This window comes from Epinephelus fuscoguttatus, linkage group LG18, assembly GCF_011397635.1.
Source record: "Epinephelus fuscoguttatus linkage group LG18, E.fuscoguttatus.final_Chr_v1".
NCBI classification, from domain to species: domain Eukaryota; kingdom Metazoa; phylum Chordata; class Actinopteri; order Perciformes; family Serranidae; genus Epinephelus; species Epinephelus fuscoguttatus.
The window spans coordinates 20159858-20178613 of record NC_064769.1 but is presented as its reverse complement, the minus strand read 5'-3'; the positions used below and the strand labels follow the sequence as shown (position 1 = coordinate 20178613).

Sequence of the window (18756 nt, the reverse complement as noted above, 5' to 3'; positions counted from 1 at the left end):
CTGACAAACAGCACTACAGGTAAGGGGAAAATATGTGGTTGTGATTTTGGGGTGAACTGTCACTTTAAGACTTTTGAAGCCTACATTTTTTTGACACATGTCTCTGAAAAGTAAAAAGAAAAACAGAAAAACAGAGTCAGGCTAAGTATGATGCCTTGTCAAAATGCACATTGCTGTCAGTGTAACAGCTGACGATAAGCATCAGATTTGTCAGACAAGCGCTTTGTTGGCACAAACACCACACACTTGCTCATTCACCCAATTAAGATTCTGACAGAGGAGCCTGTAAATTAATAGTGATGATTATTTGTCATCAATTAACTGCCCACTAAATCAATATATAACACAGCGAATAAAATGGCACTGGACACAAATGCTTTACTTGCTTGCATTTCTTGAAACCTTTATTCAACACATCAAAATGGTAAAATATTAGACTCTTGTACAGACAATAATTTAAATAAATACAATGATTAATTATCATTAACAAATGCAACAAGCAGTATCATCAAAGAAAGGCCCACGGCTTCTTGACTTCTTCTGGAGTATTTGACATTTCTCTATCGATTACAGGGGAGGTTATGCTTAAATAAATGCGTTAATAAGTAAAGAAGCAAACAGCGAACAGTTGAAGATTATTTTCATTTGGCATCATCACAGTCAGTGAAAACTTGTCATTGTACAATCATTTCTGCAAAGTGCTTTGTGACAGTATGCCTCACTAGAAAGGTTGTCATGTTTTGAATCCTTCTTCAGATTTTGATGCCCGCAGGTTTTCTCTCATCATTTGGAGGAGCAGTTTTAAAAGACCTAAAGGCATCCCTATATCATCGTCAGAAATAAATCTCTATGGCACTACATCAGGATGCTCGACATGGTCTTTGATAGATATTGTTGTGACTTTACATTGCACTGTATAACTGTTTAAATACCATGTTGTAAATAATACAAAACCAGTTTACGCAGCACAATGCAAATAAAATATTTAAACTCACCCAACTTTAAGCAGCGTTGAGCGTTATCTCAACTACAAAATTAAATTATTAACAGAAGAAGAATTTCGAACCTCTGCGTATCCAGAGGTTTGCTGGGTACAGTAGTAAGGCAGTCAGCACAGCCGATAACATTTTTAAAAATCGTCACGGTGAAAAACGTTGCTACAAGAGTGAGTTTCAGTCCATTGTCTTCAAGGTTTGTTGTCGTCATCACAGTGTGAATTATTCCAGCATCCAGCATCCTTTCCAATTATAAAGTCTGCCTCCACTCATATGCAGTACATCAGAGTCCACATATTTCTAAAGCAAGCCATCTTGTTCAAAAACGGAGGGCAGGAGGGAGAAGTCGAAGGGCACAAACTTGACACCGTTCCCATGGTAGAATTTGTTCTGGAACTCCACCCTGAAGACAAATGTTCAAGCGAGTAAGGACACAGGAAACTGAATAAAGCAGAGCTCAGCACATTGAAAAAATAATCCGATGTCACTACATTGTTAATTCAATGTCTCTGTCTTAAAGGCCCAGACACGCCAAACCGACATCAAAGAACTAGTGGCGATGACAGCTGGCTGTTTCCTTGTCACACATCACCTTTGTCTCAGTCAAAAAGTTGCACTTGAACACACCGCAAACACTACAACAAATGGCCAACTAGCCCGTGTGCTCTGTGCCTGAGTGACAGGAACTACTTCTCCATACCAGCAGGTGGCGGTTGTCTGTATGCATCATTAAAAAAAGAAACGCGTAAGACCAGCAGGATGGATTCAAGACGCTAGTTAGCCAGTTACCATGATAACACAATTTGATGTTGAAAGAGCAAAGGATATTTATCGTACGCTAGCGACCAATTATGCAGTTTCTGTTTTTGCTTAAGAGCTAAATGGCTAAAAAAAAGTATATTTAAACTCATAAGTTTATTTTGATCTCACACACTCTTGACTTCAGTTGTTTCTCTTCTCATGCACTGAGCTGAGCTGCCAATCAGAGAGATTTCACTCACTGACAGGCTGCGTCGGCTCCAACACCGATTGAATACACTGAATCAGCCAAAAAACAGACAACAAGGGTTGACTAGTGCCAACGATGCGGGACACCCTGCAAAAACTAGGGCGACAGATGCTTACCGACAGCCGACCGTCACCTTGGTGTATCAGGGCCCTAATGATGTTTCTAAAGATCCATTATTTAAGCATTAGCATCAGTTGAGACTCACCAGTGAAGTCGAAGAGCATGGAGGAACGCTGATAAACCTTCCATGACCAGCAGGATGGAGACGGTGAGCATGGCAAAGAGGCCGAACACAGGGACCAACAACACCACCCCTACTCTTGTGGTGATCCTCAGACCCAGGCGCATCACCATGCCCCACAACACCTCTGAGAGCTCTGAAACAACACAAATAGACACACACAAACATGATCTCTTATTTAAGGTAAAGAAATGCAAAGTAGAAGTCAGCAGAAACAAAGACACATGGACAGCTCAGGGTGAACTACTTTTCGTGACTGCACTTACGGGCATGAGCCAAGCTGAGGGCCCAGAGACGCAGGTATGATGCAGTGTTGGAAATGCAGCCCAGGCAGTACTCTATGGTGTGAATGGTCTGGTACAGGAGCACATCCCCAAAGTCAAACTGCAAAACAGATTAGATCAAACAATAGATATGACATTACACTTAATTCATGATTAATTCACTTAATTCACATAATTCATTCATCCCGGTGTGTGTGACCTCTTTGGGAAGAGCTTCTCTGCTTGGCGTTTCATCGAGTCCCTCCTCTTCATCATCTTCATAGGATGGTGCTGTGGAATTGTCATCCTCACTCACACGCCTCACCCTCTCATAACCCTGAGGTGAGACATCAGTGTTGATTTTAGAAGTTTTGAAGTACTGACAAGTGACCAAACACTACTGAGGCTGAACATACAAACATATTTCAAAATGGTTGATCACACATACTCTGCGTCTGCGCAGGCCTTTGCCTCCACGGTACAGCCAGTACAAGTAAAGAGGTTTTCCTAACAGCAGCACAGGAACTGACAGCATAGCTATCACAACTAAGAAAATCTGCAGCCCAGTCTGGAATCAAGACAAGACAACAAAAAATGCATTAACAAGCATCAAAATACATCCAGAGCTGATAAATAGATAATGTTTCAACACATACCTGTCCTGGGTAGAGAGGAGTGATATCCTTCCCCTGCATGACAAACATGTTAATGAAGTGGATGAGGATGCTGGGAGCCTGGCTGGAGTCTCGCGCACCAAACGCCAGCCACTTGTACAGAATCATGAAGACCAGGTAGCCAAAGAGACAGAGCAGGAAGAGCAGCTCAGGAAGAAACAGCAGGTAGACGTTAAACTTCTGTCGGAAGTGCCTGAAGAGAGAGAGAACAAAGTATGGAAATAGAGAGGGAAAGGTTTTAATGACTAGATCCCAAATACTGCACCAGTTTCATTAGTGACAGGAAAAAGCATTTTTATGGGATATGACACATGGGTACTTCATCATGTGTCCTATTTCATTGGCTTCTAGATAAGTTTCCTTAAAGAAAACCTTGTAATATCTCTCTTGAGATATTACTCCATGCTGTGGTTGCTGCATTGGACCTCCTTGTAAGACAGCTGCCTTAAAGGTATACAATGCAGGATATTCCTTAAAAACAATGTATAGAAGTGTGTGTGTGTGTGTGTGTGTATTTATCTGCAGAGACTCTGCCCTCTGCCTGTATTTTGTTCTTATTTTGCTGTATTCTTGGGCACAGTGTGCAGGTGAGGTCTTATAAAAAGGTAGCGACCAGGTGTCAGACTATAAGCAGCACAAATCCAAGAGGAAGCTCCAAAAATTGCAGACACAGTGCCTAAAAAAATACAAATATAGCGAGGCAGAACACCATGTGGACAAAGCTGGGGTTCACTTCTGCTGGTGATACTGTTCACAAACAGTAGCTGATAATTCCTGCATAGCATACCTGTTAAAAAGGCTAAAACAGGAGTGCACTTTAGTTTTTAGCAAATGTTACTTAGAATGAAGTAAATCATTTTTGTTTGAGACCATGTTTTAGCTGCTAATTTGGTCCTCTACACTGTACAAATTAACTATTGATTAAAAAGCTAGTGTCTGAGCTGCCTTGAAAATCTTAGTTGACTGAATTTGAAAAGACAAGTTGAATCATTGCAAAATTATTAATACTTATCGTCTCAAATTCAGTCAACTTAACATTCAAAGGCAGTCCGGACACTAACATTTTTAAAGTCAAAACAAATACATTATTTTTACAGTGTAGTGAGTATTTATGGCAGCAGAAATTATTATTCAAAATAAACTACAGGTCTAGTGTGGCTCACTGAGTTATTTTTAGACACACTGGTGGCATGGCTGTAGGGAGGGCTAATGAGACAACAAACATAGTAATATTACACCTGCTAAACATCAGCATGTTAATACGCTCATATTAGCTCATTCAAAAGCACGTGCCCCGTGCAGAGCACTGTACGTCCTCATAACTTGGTGCAGGTGATGGTAGGAAACATCACGCTGATAGTAAAGAAGTAGGCTGAATTGCGTCTTCTTTTGATTTGGTCTTCATTTGAAATGTTACAAACATGGCTTCATCAGGTTTTTGCTCATATTAGCTGTTTTGGATAGGAAGTAGCTGGCTTTGAAAGATAAAAAATTAAATTTAGGGAATCATAACCTGGAATCTGCACCCTGAGCACATTTTGTACATTAGCATTTAGCTCGAATCACAGATTTGCCTTATACAACCTCTCAGAGCTGCTAGCATGGCTGTAGTCTTGTTAATGGAGGTCTATGGCACAAACTGATCCAAATTTTCAGGGCCAATACACTTGCCAAATAAATAGAGTTCATTTTCATCCAGTAGAGCTTCAATGCTGGTTATTTAGTTTGTGTGTTTAGCCTTTCTGGCAGTTGTTAATACGTTTCTACGCTCAGAAAATAAATTTTATCTGTAAATGTTGCTGCCTGACACTGATGGATGCCCGTGCTGTAACTACACGCACAAAAGTGATGTAAGGTCACTGCCAGGGACGTATATCTCGTGCCACTCACAAGTGATTGAAGACACTCAACACCACTCCAAAGCTCATGTGGATGACCCCGATAACAACAGACATCTTCATCTTGTAGGAGTTGAGGAAGGACAGCCGGTTCACTGCCATGTTCCATATCTGAGGGGATATTTAGAAAGCATCTTGGTGAAAATGATATGTGAACAAATTGATTATATCTTGACTGTAATGTCTGAATGCATTTACTCACAGGGTCGATGCCAAATGGGTACGGTCCGCTGAAAACACCGCTGATGTTAGGGTCTAACGTGAGCAAAGCATTTGTTTGGAGGGTTTTATTTCTGCAATGTGAAAAGATCAAGCATCAATTAGAAAAAAACATTAAAACACAATTATTTCTCTAAGTGTCGTTTTTTTTTTTTTTTGTGTAACTCACGTCCACTGCTGGTTGGTAAACATAGCCTTGACACTCCAGCCAGAGCCGAAAATGTTGAGCGACTTGGAGAAACAGTCGTTGTAAATCAGCCCCGTGTAGACAGAGAAAAGCCCCATCATCAGGATGATGTAACGTCCGTTGAAGAACGTCGCCCATATCTGAGATCAACAGAGCTATCAGCTAAAACTAATTTACAACCACCAGACTCTGCATTATGGATGAGAGGAACAACTCATTCCTACCTCATTACTGGATCGTTTCTTCTTCTGTTTTTTTTCCGTCAGCACCATCCACAAGGCAAAGAGACTCATTACCATCCCGTGCCCGAGGTCGCCAAACATCACAGCAAACAGAAAGGGGAAAGTGATGATGGTGTAGGGAGCTGTGGATGAGAAAAATGTCTTCAGTGTGCTTAGTCTAAACTTCTCCATAGCTGTACCCAATAAAAACACACTTTAAAGGAATACCTCACCCCCAAAATGATCATTTGTTTACCAATTACTCACCCTGTGTTGTGCTAAAATCGTGAAGAAAACATTGCTTTCTCGCATTCTTCCACAGTGAACAGAGAATCCATAAACAGAGAAAATTCCTGATAAATTAAAGTAAATGGGGGCCACGTTTATCAGCAGCAAAACTTATCAAAACATCTGTTCACAAACTCTCACACAACTTGTGAAGTATAGGTCTTATTTATCCAGTTGTATGCTCAGTACTTCCCAAACACATGCATTTTTACTGTATCCTTACAATTTAAAGCACTTCAGCATAAACAGTCTCAGGGATGACAAGGTTACAAAGTTTGGCTCCATTACAACTCACAAGGTTCACTGACAAAACAACTGTCTTATGCTAAACACGTTTTCTAAACAAATATATCATGCTAACATTATTGGAGGCTTGGAGGCATGCGAGAAAAAACAGTTTTATTTATGAATTCAAGGCAATGCAGAGTGAGTAACTGACACACATATGATCATTTTGGTATTCCTTTAAAGTTTAACCTTTACAAAACACAGTGTGAGTTCTTACCTGGGCTTACCTCGCGATAGTCCCCCACCCCATACGCCTCAACAATGCTCTGAAAGCCTGATGTGAACTTGTTGGTTCTTAACAGGGTGGGTGGAGTGTCAGTACTTGGGATGCGGTTCACAAAGGACGGTACGGTGGCATCGCCTTTTCTCTGTTTAAAAAAAACAAAAGTGTAAAAATCTAGAAACACTACTGTATCAATTAAGAGACACACCGATGATTTTTAGAGCTCCATTAATTCAGCTGTGTGAAATTTTCCCAGGTTTGAGTGATCCTCTGACCAGAAAGTTTTTCTCAATTGTGAATTCTAGGTGAGAAATTTGATCCGAAAACAACCAAATCTGCAGCCTGGAGCAGAAGGAATTGCTGGCACACACTGGGCAGTGAGAGAAGAAAATGCTAAGCGATGCAAACAACAACAAATCAAATGATTCGGCCAACAATACCAAAAAAAGAAAAAGAAAAAAAAACATGACAGATGGAGGGGTTCAGGAGATGAAGTCATCCAAAAAGCTGACAGCCAGAATAATGTGAAAGAATTAAAAATGCATCTTAGTGATACAAATTAAGTAAATAACAGCTGATAAGCAAAGCCAATTCAATTCACAGGCCAAAGATGATTCATATAACGAGCTCAAGGGAGAAAAAATGATTATTCTCTTATCCCTAGCTGCAAGATTGATGCTTTGGGTTTAGAGAGGCTGCATCAAACGTCTGCAAACAAGTGTTCTGTCACCATTAATAGATAATCAATACTTCCTCTCACCGAGCCCTCCTCTAGCGCCCCGCGCAGGTTTGCCAGGTCACTGACAGGACACCACACCTCCGCGATCAGACACTTGTTGGTGACGTCGAAGCTGCAGAGGTTCAAGATATGGTAGATCGCCTTCATCTTTTTCACCTGCACGACCCAGGTGTAGGCCGACTCCGAGGCCTTCTGCAGAACCTGCCTCAGGTAGTCCTCAGTGCGGTGCAGCACCTGGACCAACACAACAGTTACTCCCACCTCACTGAGAATGTGTTAAATGTTACGTGTCTCCATCAGCCTTACATTGTTAAGGTCTTGGATGCGTGTCCTCAAGCTGTCCAGCACATCTGCCCGCTCTTCGTCATTCTCAGGGTGAGGATAAAGATGGCAGTGGTAACTGAGGACAACAGAGACGGACATGTGGGCTGATGATGAAGGAGAATACAACAAGGAGTTTAAAGATAAAGTCATGCAATGATGGCGTTCTCACCAATCGCAGATTTTTTGCACTTTTTGTCCAATCTGGTCTCCCCAGAAAGAGATGAGAAACACAACGCTTTTGCTGATCTCACCCTGAAACAACACACATCAGGGAAGTTATTACAAGTACAACACAATAAAAAATCATAAAGTGATGAAATATGACTTTTACATGTATCGCTACCACAATACTTTCCCCTCTGCTGCCACACAAGTGGGATGTATCCAGTAGGTGCTAATTGGTAATGATTCAGTGCTATAAAAATATTCTATTTTCTTTGCCCTCTGTTTGGATTTGAGGGAGTTTTCTGTCTATAAAACACAGTTTGTTCTCCAACTCTTGTTTCTTGTCTCTCCCCTGTGTGTGTGTATCACTCACTTGAGTAGCAATGCTTATCAGAATGCACAGATGTGACCGGCTGTGTAGCATCACGTGAGATGATTTAACGCAAGCAATTGGTCTGTGAATCCACTAAATCGCCCTGTCACAATTGAATAATTCTCAGTAATAAATCAATTATAGGTCTGGGTCCGGACAGGGTGGCGTCTGAGCCTGGACCAGGAGGATGGAGAGAGATGGCAGGTCAACAAGGGGGACACATTTTGGTCATTTTGCTAACAAGGGTAATGGCGTTCCCTTCTTTCCCTTTAAAAAAATGTCATCGTTAGTTTAATCATTTTATCATTTGTTTTATCACTGCAGCATAATTTTACTGAAATGCCAGCTAAATCCTGAAATTATCTCTCTATTATTTCCCTATTTTATTGTAACTATAAATATTCATTACTATATAAGTCACAACCAAAGTTGAAGTTTTGAAAAAACATCCTTATTTATTATGACTTTAGATCCAAAACTCAGCAAATTTGCTTCACCACAACTGTGTGGGTGGGAGATGAGGCTCAACAGCATTGTACTGAATTCAAATCCGTTAATGAATCCACTTATTGAATCCAAATCTTTTTATTACATTTACCTTTTAACATTCACAAATAACTAAACCAACCAACACTTGTGTATGGGGCCAATGTGGGTGGTAACTGGGCTGAAGAATGGGCCCAATATGGGACTTTCCACAGGTTCCACATTGACCCCATGCCTGTTGCCCACATGGGTGGGTTTATCCAAGTGAGCCCCATGGATGGGCCCATACCCACTTGGTTCCCAGGTAGCCATAGCATAACCCATGTGGGGTCCACTTATATAAACCCACCTATGTGGGCAACTGACATGGAGTCAAAATGGAACCCGTGGACAATCCCATTTGGGGCGGTGGTAGCTCAGTCCATAGGGACTTGGGTTGGGAACAGGTGAATCACCAGCTGAAGTCCCCGTCCGGACCAAACATGGAGTGTGGACTGGTAGCTGGAGAGGTGTCAGTTTGTTTCCTGGGCACTGTCGCAGTACCCTTGAGCAAGGCACCAAACCCCCAACTGCTAGAGACGCCTGTCCATGGGCAGCCCCCTCACTCTGACATCTCTCCATTTCATGCATGTATGGGTTCTGTTTGTGTGTCTATTTCAGGCCTGTGTGTGTATGACAACAGCGTGAAAGAATTTGAATCATTAAATTAAAAAGTATATCTTCCTCTTCTTTATATAGGGCCCATTTTTCAGCCTGTTTACCACCCACATGGACCCCACATTGAAATGTTGGAAATAACTAAAGCTCAAAGATGTCTAATTTAAACCTAAATATTTAAACCCATATGAAGTATCAATGTGGTTTGATCGGATTTACAGACACAACATAAGCCAACCATCCTCGCAGCTATTCTAAGCTCTGATTGGTGCATGGAAATACGTGACATCACCTTTTTCCGTCTGTCAACTCAAAACCAGTGAATACAACAAGATCAAACACACGACTGCAGAAATCTCTCATGTGAAATGATCAAAAGTTCCAACTTTAGCAGAAAATAGCATCCGTGTAGGACCCCACTGCTCAGAGTAAGAAGCTGATGGAGAACAAGGTTTTCAATGGTTTAAAAAACGAAACAAAAAGACAGCAACTCCTGTTTGATTTCAACAGGCAAGGCAAAAGTTAGAATATCTTTCCTGGCATCTATCAAGAAGTCTGAATTAAATTTGACTCACAGTGTCGAGATCAGCGAGGTTTTCATCCACTTCTGCGTAGCTGAGGATGGTGTAACCCTTACACACTCTCCACAACATGCGCTCAAACGCCTCCACCTTCACCCGCTGGATGAGACCTGACACAAACCTACAGCAGGAAGAGATCAAATTAGTTTTAAGGTTTATTTCTTACTGACAGTGCACATTAAGACGACCTGTTGTTTGGATGTAAATGACACGTATCGCAGCTCACCCCAGCTTGGCTCCGAGTCTTTGCATACCGGTGCATCCTGTCACCGAGTCTGTCTCCATGGTGGGGAATTCTTCATACTGGGGACCAAGAGCCTCATGCTAATTATAAAAGGGAACATGTTTCATTCATGACAGCTTACATTAACTGCTCCTTACATGGTCCGACATAAAGCCGATGTGGTGTTTGCACACGCTGGAATGTGATGTTTATTCTCACAAATGCCTGTCTCACAAAAGACACCATTGCTGCTCTTTGCTGTATCCCTTTTCTAAAACGGGAGCCCGGATGAGTCAGGTGCTGCTTGTAACGGCTGCACTGTGGCCGTGTCTTTAATTAAAGGCGGCTCTTGTTCCACCCGTCACCCAGGGAAACAAAACATGACAAGAAAACAAGACGCTACTGGCAAGGTGAGGGGAAGCATCTTGACTGTGATGCTAACAGGGTGGGACTGGAACAAAAAGCAGGGTGTGACAGACACACACTTACTCTGGAGCGGCTGTGTATGAAGGTCCGTGTGATCTTTAGCATGTGCGTGTACTCGGTGAGCTCCAGGAGGTTCCTCCGCAGCTTCTCTTTGTTTCGGGCCACTTCGCTGAGCTCCATCTCCAGCCGCTGAAGCTGCTCCTGCACATCAACACACAGTGAACATTAGCTTAAGTCTGCATTCAGCAACAAGATGACTCATTCAGTTAATTTAGGTAGCCGAGAATAAACAGTAAATATGACTCGCAGCAGGATACTGGCAAGGACAAAACTGGCATGGCCATTTTCACAGGGATCTCTTGACCTCTCAGCTCAAGATACCTCAATGAAATGATCGATATCTTATTGTCTTAATGTGGTATTTTGGAAGGATTTTCGACCATTTTTTTCAATTCTGGTTCTTTTATCAAAGTTGTTTTATTCCTAAAATTGCTGCAAGACCTTATGAGACATAACTGAGTGTGGGAATGACCATCATTTACTTTCATCATTATGTTCTCACACACAGACACACTAAACGTTAAAAGTTTGAATAGGCAGCTACCCAGAACACAATGTTAATACATATTTTTGACTGGAAAACCTGACACAGTGTGCTGATTTGCATTTCCAATCAGGTTCTTAGCCTCTAAACGATGTGTATACCACTTATATGTGACATATACAGTCACATGCACAGATCCCCTGCCCCTCCTACAAAAAGACAAAAATGGGACTATGGTATGAAGCGGGGGAGTGAAACTTAAGATATAAAATTTTATCACTGTCGATAAATAAAATGATTAATAGCAGGCGGACAAAGTCAGTGCATACATAGTTTAAACAAGTAAGATGTACAGAATTCTACATAATTTATACAGAACAGACGGCAGAGGAGATACCCGCACACAGATGCAAGTACACTGGACAGCCACAAAAAAGGTTCACAGGCTGAGATCACAGATAAAAGCCAAGGACTGAAACATTTGCTGCTGTTTTCATTCCCTTTTTTAAATTTTTTTTTTTTTTTGCACTTTGAGCACATGTCTTTTTTTGTACTGATGTCCTAAATAAGTCCAGTCCAGTTGTATTGGTGTGCAGATATCTCCTCTGCCGTCCTTTCTTGGTTGTCTGTTGTACACGTGGGAACACGGGCCTTTCTGCACATGGGCAGCTCATACCTGCATCCAGAGGGAAGGGAGGTAACGCACTGATGGAGTGGACGATGATCTGGGTCATATGTGATTGTGAGTGCTTTGCAGATCAGGGATGAGTTGACACAATTTGATAGGTTGGGTGCGAGTTTGCCAGCTAAATGCTTTATCATCCAGATTTATAATCATCCTCCACCATGCACAGTATGTAGGTGAGTCCTCAACTTTAATTTTGTAGCAGTGTGTCAGAAAAACAGTAAATATGATGATAAATGATGCAAGGATTGGCTACGTGCTGAAATGAAAGTGAAAGTCTGATGTCAGAAATACAGAATTTTATTGTCTTATCTTCTACTACTGATACCTACAGGAAGACGCTAATAGCCAAAACCTGCACTGGGTTTACTGATGCAGAGTAGAGATCCCGAAGTTTCTAAAGATACCAAATGTGTCAGGCTTCATTTGGGGAAAAATCTATAATATTTCCATTTTCTGGATTGGTGCACTTATAAATAGATGCAAGAGCGGAAAGATGATATAATAGATATGCATGATACTGTCAGACAGTGTGAAATAATATATGATTTTTCCAACTGTAAAGTTACTTGAGGGGAAAATTAAAGACTTATGATGTGGAGGAGGCAACATCACACCTGAACTAGTTATCACAAACCTGTAAAATATTATCCTATAAAGAGAGAGCTATGTTCCATATATCTAGGATACTAGCGTGCATATAGATATATTCAATTAAACACCAGGTAAAGTGAACAAAATGGGCAGTTTCACAGTGAAATGTGACTGAAATGACACTTACCATGATCTCCAGGACTTGTCTGGGGGGAGGAGCCAGCGGGCTCTCATCCTCCTCTGGCACGGCTATGTTAGCCTTTTGAATCTCCCTCAGAAGGTATCCTGTCCACAACAAAAATGCTGATGGTTTATTTCATGGTAATTACTGCCGGAGTGTCAGAGCGAGCTGTCTGAATCTCTCTGAGAGACCATTTATACAAAACACGATCAGCCCCCGATGATATATTGTCCAGGTGTGTGCTCAAGGCTACACCCACACACACAACCGCCCCAGGTGCTCTCTCTTACCCAGAATCCTCTCCATCTCCTCGCATCTCTTGATTTCGCTGACGAAGCGCCGCTGGAATGAGCTGACACTCGGGTTGAGCTGAAACCAGAGGAGCATCACGGGTCAGGTGAGCTGCGAGTTACTGCATCAGTCGGTGCATGTGTAATAACAAGCATGGCGTCGTTACACAGTTTTAGATAGATAGATAGATAGATAGATATGGTCTTTACACTTTATAATCCAAGGGCGTAGTTTTTGTTTTAACACATATAAAAGGGAGGTTTGGCCATTTTCACAGGGTCACTTGACCTCTTAACCTCAAGATACCTCAATGAAAATGCATTCTATTGGCACCTATGAGTCTTACCTTCACAGACATGCCCACTTTTTGGTAATCCCATGCAGTTTGGGGCAAAAACCATGCAGTTTTTCTCAAACAGTACAAATGTGTTATTTCCGCCTATTCTAAAAATGGTGTATTTGAATATTTCAGCACACCGGCGTCCCTCAGCAGGATTGTAATTGCATAAATTGGTGATGGCCGGAAAGCTGAGACTCTTGTGGATACCATGTTTGATGATGTCAGCCCCCAGAGTAACTGTTTCACTGTGATGAGATGTTTTTTTTAAACAGACATCACTGTGTGAAATGACCTAATATGGCCTTATGAAATTTTACAGTCACAAACTAGAGGCATCTGGCATTCAAAGGATGTATGGCTTTCCTAGATCAGGGGGTCTAGAGGTATCAGACAGTTAATTTCAATGCTTTTGAAGACTATTTCAAGACACCTTTTAACCAAATTTAGGAAAGATTTTTGGAGAAATCATGTCTTACTTATTGAAGCACTGCAGGTAAAAAGTATACAGCCTATGTGGTATTGTGCAGAGGTAGGTGTTATGTAGGAATATAGTTATTAGAGTGAGTTAAGTTGATCTACATTTTGCATGTTGATGACGTTAGCCCCCACAGTAGCTATTTCACTGTTATGCAACCGTTTTGTTTTTTTAAACGAACATCACAGCCACAAACAAGAGGCATCTGGCATTCAGAAGATGTATAGCTTTCCAAGATATATTGACAATAAGGGGGTTTCTCAGCAGTTTCCAGAACAGATCGCTGAGAGATGCAATTCCTACAGAAATCTCCAAATCTGAAAAGTCTTTGATACCAAATCACAGCGAGTATTTATTTAATGGTGTTGCTCAAGATCTTAGTGTCTTAGTGTGTATGTGTATTCTGGAGGGATGTTTTTCCACCATTTTTATAAATTCTGGTTCTTGTATCAAAGTTGTATTATTCCTAAAATTGCTGCAAGACCTTATGAGACATAACCGAGTATTTTTGACTCGAAAAATTTGACACACTGTGCTGATTTGCATTTCAAATCAGGTTTTTAGCTTAACTAATCACAGCATGTATTTTCTATGGTGTTCCTCAAAGTCACTCACACACACACACACACACACACACACACACACACACACACTTAGACAGGGGGGTTTCATTTGTTGCATTCTGGGGAATTTTTCTGCACCATTTTGTGCTTTTTCTGCATCAATTTGCGATGTCATGTCTCTGATTTTGTCAAAATAAAAGCAACTTTCATGCTTTTACTGAGAAAGACAAAAGGTCTAAAGATTGAGGGGGATGTGTCCCCTGGTCCCCCCCCCCCCCGACATGTACACCTATGCGAAGTTACCTCATTCACCCCCTCCCCCAAACATGCATCCTCAGAGAAAAATGTAGAATTATTTTATCCCTATAATAAAGAGAGGCCTACTATAATAATACAACACACAGGCCCAAATGACGGTTCCATGCAGATGGTACAAACATTCATTCAAACACTGAGTGTGCATCATCTGTATCTACTCACATCTCGGAACTCGACCAGTCCCAGCTCCCCGAGCTCACTGATGCAGTCATATTCAGAGCCGGACTGCAGGAACAATTGCGCCAAGCACATCTCCTCACTCCGAAACACCATCTTTTATCTGCCAGACAGATCTGCTCCGCCGCTTTATAATCTGTCTGTAGCCTACTGAAGCTGCACAACGAGCCGCTCACTACAGGCGACAACAGGACATCACAAACGCAACGAGTCGGTGCGCGGCTTTAAACCCCCCCTTAACCAATTAACATCCCCTGGAGGATTAATTATCGGCTATTAATACTATTGATGATTCTCAGAAGGGACATTTTTCTCACTCTGGGTGTCGCACCGTTTTGTCTCCCCCTCTCCTCCAAAGTAGCCAGATTAAATAACCATAATGAAAACAAAGGCAGAAACCTCCCTAATGCACCTTTTGCATCGAGCGATCCTGGAGAAAGGCGTCATCCTGAGGGCGCTTTACCTCCAACACCTGTCATTACGGCGCAAAAACACGGCGACGGCGCGACGCTGGCGGCAAAGAGACACGAGCAACAGGCAACCTGAAATATAAATCAGCAACCCGCCATGGAGACAAACGGGGCTGAGGGCAACACGGTCCGTTATAAAAAGCCTCAGTCAGAAATAGGCTACGGCCTTTATTCCCGCTACGTCGCCCGGCAATTGACACAGATTGCGTCTCCGGGTTGCCAGGTATGGCAGCATCCTCTAAAATAATCGCTGTTTCTTTAGGTTGTAAAGGAGAGGTGTTAAAATAGGGTTGATTTGAATGTTAACAGCCTGATTACAGTACAGACAACTAAATTATATCTGTCTAAGTTTTATCCTCCTTTTGTTTGGTATGCATTTTTAATTTATCTTGCTATTTGGGATCAGAAGGACCCATTAAGTGTAAAAAACTAAACATTGTCAATGATAATTAAGACCCAATGTCCTTGAATGAGACAGTAATATAGTCTCAATGTCAAACAAATAGCCTACCTCCTAATGAGCAGTGTCTTAGCCTGTTACTAGTGCTAAAATTGGTCAAATTTGTTGCCATATCAAACTACAAACATTATTAATCATAAATAAACAAGTTTTAACCATTAAATATGATCAGCTTTTGGACCTTGTCCATTTTTGTGTCGGGATTGACCGCAGACTGACTTGGCAGAGATGGCTGCCATCTTGTTTTTACATGGATTAGTGTATTGTGCTCTTACCGGATGACACAAAAAAAGTGTCTACAAACAGTCCCGATGACCTTAAATGGGCACCAATGAAGTCTGAATGTCCTCAAATGAGACAATAATGTAGTCTCAATGTCAAAGAAGTAGCCTACCTCTAAATTAACAATGTCTTAACTTGTTATTGTTGATAAAATTGGTCAAATTTTGTATGGCATATCAAACTACAAACATTATTAATCATAAATAAACAAGTTTCAACCACAAAATGTGATCAGGGTTTGGACCTTGTCCATTTTTGTGTCGGGATTGACTGCAGACTAATTTAGCAGAGATGGCTGCCATCTTGTTTTTACATGGATTAGTGTATTGTGCTCTTGCTACCACTGGCTGACACAAAAAAGTGTCCATGACCAGGGACAACAGGTCTAAGTTAAGTAGAATAGAGTATAAGGTCAAGTAAACCCAAAATGTGATGTCCTCATATGCGTACAAAGGGTCCCAGGAGGTTATGTTTAAAGCCTAAATTTGCCTTACACTAATGTGTCTGCACGTAGAGTTTGTATTCAGAAAAATCAACTTAAATACAGTCTACTTGAATGCAGCTCAAGCAAAAAGGTTTATGAGATGACAAATATATTAACAATAAATAATAATTAATATACACAATTAACTTTTATATTCCAACATGATAAAATGAACATTTTGAAGACATATTCATCCCCGAACCTTTGAAACTATACATTTTGTATCATAATTTTATCAGCTTACCTTCCCTTTAATACTCGTTGTGTTTGGATAATATGTTAACAATAATAGGAATAAACCATGAGCATGGCCCTTTGCCTGGTGGATCAGATTTGGTCTAGTCAGGACCACATATATTATGCTGATTAAGAATTATGTATCATATGCTTATATGAGTATTTCCTTTAATTACTACTGCAATCATTACAACCATTAACTATTATTATAATTTTATTTTCCTCTACATACTCCTATTTAATGCACATTTGTGTGCATGTGTGTGTGTGTGTGTCAGCATGTGTTTGACTGTTTTATGTATTACATCATTTGTAGAGATGTGTGTGTGTGTGTATGTACTGCATATGTGTGAATGTTATGGTATTTATCTGGAGGAATCTGTCAACATGCTAATGGCAAGTCTGAGTTGGTGGCCAGAGGGAGGCAGACATATATAGGCCTATGTGTACCGTGCTGCGTGTTGCTATATGTTGCATAATGTTATTTGTCATAATAAAAAAGAGCCAAAGTATAAAATGTAGGTGTAAACATGTTGGGTAATTTGTCTCCATTTAAACTGTGCTCGTAAATGACACATTTTAAGGGGGTTAGTGAACAAACCTGGCAACCCGCGCATCTTCTCGCTCTGTTCCATCACTGAAAGCGGGCCGACCATCTGCTCCTCTTTGTGTGCGAAATCCTTTATTTAGGCTCTTTCAGTATGATGTGTTGATTGTGGCGTTTTCAGAACAATTTTCCCGTTTGATAAATCATAACTGGATATTTTTAATAAACCTGCAGATCACAGACACGAGCATCTGTCTGATGACACGCTGACTACATGGCGTCACGTGCTTTAGGAGCATGCATACCGGCACTGGGCCCACATGACTCAACACAAATGTTACTCAGGATTAGAGGAATCTGGGTGATGATGTTCATTTAATTTTTTTTAAAATCAGGCGTTTAGCAGCAGCATGTTTATACTCAGTGTCCAAACTGGTACCAAAACCACTCATCTCTGCCGTTTCAATCCTGCAAGCACAGACAATGGGCCCCTGGGCAAAGACATGCAAAAGCCCCCACCATCTCTCTGACAAAGGAACAAGACAAACTATTTTTCCCCCCTCTTTCTCTGTTGTTGCTTTGCATCTCTGTGGAGCCAGCATACATCTCTCTGAGGTCATTTCTCTTTGCATCTCATTCTCATTGAGTGTGTTCATGGTCAATAAATATAACAGTAATTTAAGTGAGACTTTGCAGAAGGACAAGACGGCCCCTGACACTTTGGGCCTTTGGGCCTGTGCCCAGTAGGCCCGATCAGTAATCCATGCTTACATATATCAGGAAAACAGTCCTTATGTGATATGGTTAAAATCCCTCGCTCCAAAATATATCGATAAAAACACATACATTAACTCATTCATTCATTTTTATTATCCTGTTGGGGGGGTGGCACAGGTTCTTGCCTGTCCCAGCTGATGTTGGGCGAGAGGCGGGGTACACCCTGAACAGGTCACCAGACTATCACTGGGCTGACACATAGAGACAGACAACCATTCACACTCACATTCACACCTACGGACAATTTAGAGTCACCAGTTAACCTGCATGTCTTTGGACTGTGGGAGGAAGCTGGAGTATCCAGAGAAAACCCATGCTCGACACTGTACTACCGTGCCGCCCCACAAAAATCAACTGCCGTCTGAAAGAATAACTAGCAAATGCTAATATAAGCCACCAGAAACCCCAGAAAATTTTAAATATTCACAATAGTGGCAGAGGCATTTGTTTCAATGTTTCAAGCATCTCTTATGCCCCCCCCACCTTCATACATAAATACATCAGGAGCATGACAGTGGTCTACTTCAAGGACTATAGCGGCACTACCGAAGGTTGCCGATTCCCTCAGCTGCTCACTGGTCAGACTGGGATTGTACTGGGTAGCCTCCAGGTGTGTGTGTGGTACCTGAAACCACCTGGAATCTTCTCCTTCATTTGAATAAAAGCTAGGAGAGCTCTCTCATTTGTGTTTTCCTCAACTGACATTTACATACTGGTGCTGTTTGTCTGCCTCAAAATGTTGTTAAACACTGTGCTGGATTTTTGGTTCTTTTATGTCAATGGAACAAATTTTGTGAACAGTTCAGGGTGTTTACAGAGTTTTCCAGAAACACACATTAACTCATGGTGTC

General features: G+C 41.4%; 1 protein-coding gene across 2 annotated transcripts; it reads right to left on the bottom strand.

Moving 5' to 3' along the window:
• Nucleotides 1-455: 455 nt before the first annotated feature.
• On the bottom strand, nucleotides 456-15310 carry atp6v0a2a (ATPase H+ transporting V0 subunit a2a). 2 transcript variants are annotated; one of them, XM_049604541.1, is made up of 20 exons: nucleotides 14634-15310; nucleotides 12775-12853; nucleotides 12491-12588; nucleotides 10544-10681; nucleotides 10058-10155; nucleotides 9826-9952; nucleotides 7739-7821; nucleotides 7552-7645; nucleotides 7267-7479; nucleotides 6501-6651; nucleotides 5711-5850; nucleotides 5469-5626; nucleotides 5283-5373; nucleotides 5073-5191; nucleotides 3165-3375; nucleotides 2957-3076; nucleotides 2729-2845; nucleotides 2512-2629; nucleotides 2210-2381; nucleotides 456-1398 (listed from the first exon to the last, which is right to left on the bottom strand). In XM_049604541.1, the coding sequence occupies exons 1-20, from the start codon at nucleotides 14742-14744 to the stop codon at nucleotides 1296-1298; spliced, it is 2541 nt and encodes an 846-aa protein (XP_049460498.1). In that variant the 5' UTR covers nucleotides 14745-15310; the 3' UTR covers nucleotides 456-1295. The 2 variants fall into 2 exon arrangements, with proteins under 2 accessions (XP_049460498.1, XP_049460499.1); XM_049604542.1 differs by having other exon boundaries at nucleotides 10058-10134.
• Nucleotides 15311-18756: the final 3446 nt, after the last annotated feature.